Source organism: Penaeus vannamei, chromosome 30, assembly GCF_042767895.1.
Source record: "Penaeus vannamei isolate JL-2024 chromosome 30, ASM4276789v1, whole genome shotgun sequence".
Lineage (NCBI taxonomy): Eukaryota > Metazoa > Arthropoda > Malacostraca > Decapoda > Penaeidae > Penaeus > Penaeus vannamei.
In genome coordinates this window covers 30,391,876-30,396,875 of record NC_091578.1, presented here as the reverse complement: position 1 = coordinate 30,396,875, position 5,000 = coordinate 30,391,876, and the positions used below count along the sequence as shown (strand labels likewise).

General features: G+C 47.9%; 2 protein-coding genes across 2 annotated transcripts in view; both read right to left on the bottom strand.

The window, feature by feature from the left end:
* LOC138867547 (serine/arginine repetitive matrix protein 5-like) overlaps positions 1 to 5,000 on the bottom strand; it is a 63,466-nt gene that overhangs the window by 47,974 nt on the left and 10,492 nt on the right. The window lies entirely within an intron of this gene.
* Positions 1,997 to 3,058, bottom strand: LOC138867531 (uncharacterized). Its single transcript, XM_070143389.1, has 2 exons — positions 2,672 to 3,058; positions 1,997 to 2,530 (listed from the first exon to the last, which is right to left on the bottom strand). Exons 1-2 carry the CDS (start codon positions 3,056 to 3,058, stop codon positions 1,997 to 1,999), a joined length of 921 nt encoding a protein of 306 aa, XP_069999490.1.

The window sequence follows — 5,000 nt, the reverse complement described above, 5'->3', positions numbered from 1 at the left end:
TGTAAGTAGATAGATAGATAAATCGATAGATTAATGGATAGATAGATAGATAGGTACACGACATACACACACGCGAGCGCGAATGAGTACACACACAGAGAGAGAGAGAGAGAGAGAGAGAGAGAGAGAGAGAGAGAGAGAGAGAGAGAGAGAGAGAGAGAGAGAGAGAGAGAGAGAGAGAGAGAGAGAGAGAGAGAGAGAGAGAGAGAGAGAGAGAGAGAGAGAGAGAGAGAGAGAAAGAGAGAGAGAATAAGAGAGAGAGAGAGAGAGAGAGAGAGAAAGAGAAAAAGAGAGAGAGAGATAAAGAGATATTAGGATTTTAGTTCAACAGAGACATATCTCATTGCTCCTTCTGCTCTGAGTCGATAATCGGAAAATAAATAAAAAGAAACACACATACGCACATACATGCACGCAGACAATCATGTACATTAAAGAAATATAAAAACATACACGCGCATGCACACGTAATACAAACAATGGAAAAGAAATAAACACACACACACATTCACACAAACACACGAACATACACACACACACACGCACACGAACACACACACAACCACACGCACAGCACATGAAACACACAAACACACACGTACGCACGCCCACAACCACAACCACACGCACCGTACATTAAACACACACACACACACTAACAAACACACACACACGCACACACACACTAACAAACACACACACACACACACACACACACACACAGTACATTAAACACACACAAAAAAAGACGCACAGTACACACACACACAACCACACGTGCTGTACAAAAACAAACACACACACACACACACACACGCGCACAACCACACGTGCTGTACATGAAACACACACACACACAACCACACGCACAGCACATTAAACACACACACACACACACAAACTCACACGCACACAACCACAACCACACGCACAGTACATTAAACACACACATACACACACTAACAAACACACACACACGCACACACACACAACCAGACGCACCGTACATTAAACACACACGCCCACAAACAAACACACACACACACACCTAACCACACGTGCTGTACATGAAACACACAAACACACACGTACGCACGCACAGCACATGAAACACACACACACACACACACACACACGCACGCACGCACACCCAGAGGTACTGCCCAACAAACAGACTTAAACAAACACACTCATACACGTCTATATCTTATTTCACGAGAGCTTATGATTAACTCTCCTGCCAGGGTATTACCGCACTTATACTCTCGCCTCTGCACTTATCCTGTCATTTCGCATGTCACTCGTTCCATATTCACTTTAAGTCCCCTTCTCTCTCCCCTCTCTTCCCCCTTCTCCTCTCCCCTCTCTCCCCCTACCCCTATTCTTCTCCTTTCCCCTCTCTCTCCCTATGCTACTCCTCTGCTCCCTCCCCTGGTCTATTCATTTCAATTCTGCTATTTCTTCCCTCTTTCTTCCCTTCTCTCCTTCTCCTCTACCCCTCCCTAGTCCCATCTCAATCTTTATTTCTTCCCTCTTTTCCCCCTCTCTCTTCCTCTCTCCCCCTCTTCCCCTCCTCTCCCCTCTCCTCCCCTCATTACCCCCCTTCATTACCCCCCCCTCCCCTCTCCTCCCTCCTTACCCCCTCTCCTCCATTCCATACCCCCCTTTCTCCTTCCCTCCTCCCTCCTCCCTTTCATTATCCCCCCCTTTTTACCCCCTCCCCTCTCCCCTCTCCTCCTTCATTACCCCCCTCCCCCTCCTCTCCCTCCCCTCATTACCCCTCTCTCCTTCCCCTCACCCCTCTTTACCCCTCTCCTCCCCTCATTACCCCCTCTCCTCCTTACCCCTCTCCCCTCTCCTCCCTTCATTACCCCCTCTCCCTCCTCCCTCCCATTCCCTCTCCTCCCCTCTCTCCTCTCCTCTCCCCTCCCCTCCCCTCTTTCCTTCCCTTCACTCCCCTCGAGATCCACTTTTACACTAATGGTAAAACTATAAATCAATGCAAGCTGTTAACACGCAAGTACGGTTGGCAAGCGGAGTGAGTGACACGCCGCTGTGTGTCGGGGGAGGGACTGTGCTGCGGCGGCTTGATGTGGCTTGTTGTGGGTTGATGTGGGTTGTTGGGAGTTGATGTGGCTTGCTGTGGGTTGTTGTGGTTTGTTGTGGGTTGTTGGGGGTTGCTGTGGGTTGATGTGGGTTGATGTGGGTTGTTGTGGTTTGTTGGGGGTTGATGTGGCTTGTTGTGGGTTGCTGTGGCTTGTTGTGGGTTGATATGGCTCGTTGGGAGTTTGCTGTGGCTTGTTGGGAGTTGCTGTGGGTTGAGATGGCTTGCTATGTATTGATGTGGCTTGCTGTGGGTTGGTATGGGTTGATATGGGTTGCTATGTTTGGTGTGGCTTGTTGTGAGTTGCTGTGGGTTGATATGGGTTGATATGGTTTGATGTGGCTTGTTATGGCTTGCTATGAATTGCTGTGGCTTGTTGTGGGTTGATATGGCTTGCTGTGTTTTGATGTGGCTTATTGGGAATTGCTGTGGGTTGATATGGCTTGCGATGGCTTGCTATGTTTTGATGTGGCTTGTTGCGAGTTGCTGTGGTTTGATTTGGCTTGCTATGTTTTGCTGTGGCTTGCTGTGGGTTGATATAGTTTGCTATGTTTTGATGTGGCTTGCTGTGGGTTGATATGGCTTGCTATGTTTGGCTGTGGCTTGTTGCTCTGGGCTGATATGGCTTGCTACGGTTTGATGTGGCTTGCGATGGCTTGTAATGTTTTCCTGTGGCTGTGTTGCTGTGGGTCGATATGACTTGTTGTGGCTTGCTATGTTCCGCTGCTGTTTGAAGTGAGTTGCTGTAGATTGATATAGTATGCTGTGGCTTGCTGTGGCTTGCTGTGGCTTGATGTAGCTTGTTATGGCTTGCTGTGGCTTGTTATGGCTTGTCATGGGTTGCTGTGTCTTGTTATGGCTTGCAGTGCTTTGGGGTTTACTACTATTTTTGCTGGTCGTGGCTTGCTCTGGTCTGACGTCGCTTGATATGGCTTTCAGTGACATGAACAGCATTGGTTTGCTAGGACTTGCGAAGTTTTACTGTTATGGCTTGTTATAGCTTGACGTGGCTTGCTATATCTTGCAATGGCTTGCTCTGGCTTGCTGTAGCTTGCAGTGGCTTGTCATGGCTTGCTTTAGCTTGCTATTGACCTAAGTTATTGTAAGTTATTGCGGGCGATTGGAAGACCAGGTCACTCGAGCAGGTCACGTGGTTAGGGTACGTGCAAGGTCATTTGAGTGAGGGTGGGAGGGAGGGGAGGAAGAGGAGGAGGGTGAGGACAAGGAGGGAAGGAATGGAAGAGGAGAGAAGATAGAAAAAGAGAAGGAGCGAGAAGGAGAACAAGAGATAAGTAGGTAGATAGAAAGATAGAGAGAGAGAAACAGAGTGAGAGAGAGAGAGAGATGAGAGAGAGAGAGAGAGAGAGAGAGAGAGAGAGAGAGAGAGAGAGAGAGAGAGAGAGAGAGAGAGAGAGAGAGAGAGAGAGAGAGAGAGAGAGAGAAAGAGAAATAGAGGGATGAGAGAATAAAATTGAGAAACAAAAGGACAAATAAAAGAGAAGTAAAAAAAAAGAGATAAGGTAAAAAAAAAAGAAAAAGGGAAAAAAAAAGAAAGAGATAAGGTAAAAAAAAAAGAGATAAGATATGAAAAAGAAGGGAAAGAAAAATAAAATGAAATGATAAGAGAAAGTGAAAAATCCAAAGAGAAAAAGGAGAAAGAAAATCAAAGAGAAAGAGCGAAGCGACTGGAAAGCGAAAAGGAAAGAAAACAAAAGACGAGAGAAAAGCGCAGACAGTGAAGGGACGCGATTAAGGAGTTAAAAAAGAAGAGAGAGAAAAAGAGAAAGAATAATGAAGAGGGTTAAGGGTCGGAAAGAAGGAAGGAGTAAAGAATAAAGAAGATTGAAGGAGGATGAGAAAGGAAGGGAAGAGGAGGAGGAAGAGAAGTGAAGGATGGTAGAAGATGGAAGAAGAATGAAAGATAAAAGACAGAAGAGGGAAGAGGAGAGAAAAGAGAAGAATGGAGGATAAGCAGTAGACGAAGAAAGGGAGAGAGGGAGAAAAGTAGAGTAAAGAGGAGAGGAGAAGAATGAAAGATGTAAAAGGAAGAAGAGAGAAGGGAGAATAATCGAAGGACGAAAGGCATACAAATTTGATGAGAAAAGTATGGAGTAAGGAGAAGAAAAGAAGAAAGTGAAAAGAATGAAGGAAGAAGAAAGAAAGAAAAGAAAAGGTAAGGAAAAGCGAGATGCAGCAGTATAGAGTAAGGAGAAGGGAGGGAATGAGATAGGAAGGAGAAGGGAGGGTGGAAGGGTGAGTGTGAGAGGGAGGGAGAAAGGGAGCGAGGGAAGAAAAGAGGAAGGGAGAGAGGGAGAGAAAACAAAGAAAGAAAAAGGAAGAGAGAGAGAGAGAGAGAGAGAGAGAGAGAGAGAGAGAGAGAGTGAGGGAGGAAGAAAGGGAGAGAGGAAATGAAAAGATGAGAGGATGGTCAGTCCCAGCGGGGGCAAAGGGGGCAGAGAGAGGGAGGGAAAGGGGAGGGTGGGAGTCGGAGAGAGGGAGAAGGGGGAAGGGGAGGGGCGAGAGGGGATTGGAGAGAGGGAGAAGGAAGGGGAAGGGGGGAGGAGGGGATCGGAGAAGGGGAGAAGGGGAAGGAAGGGTTAAGGAGGGGGCGGAGAAGGAAGGAAGAGGGAAGGGAGGGGAAAGGGGAGGGTGGGAGTCGGAGGGAGGGAGAAGGGGGAAGGGGGGCAGAGAGAGAGGGAGGGGAAGGGGGAGGGCATCGGAGAGAGGGAGAAGGAATGGAGGGAAAGGGAGGTGGGGGAGTCGGAAAGAGGGAGAACGGAGGGATGGGGGGTCGGAGAGGGGGAGAAGGGGAAGGAAGGGAGAGGAGAAGTGAGGGGAATCGGAGAGAGGGAGAAGTCGAAGAGAAGGGAAGAAGTCGGAGAGAGGAAGAAAGAAG

Coding starts and splice junctions, on each gene's coding strand:
- LOC138867531 (XM_070143389.1), bottom strand. CDS start 3,058: ATGCTGTTCATGTCACTGAAAGCCATATCAAGCGACGTCAGACCAGAG. Junction 2,531..2,671: donor GCAAGCCATATCAACCCACA/GCAAGCCACATC, acceptor ATCAACCCACAG/CAATTCCCAATAAGCCACAT.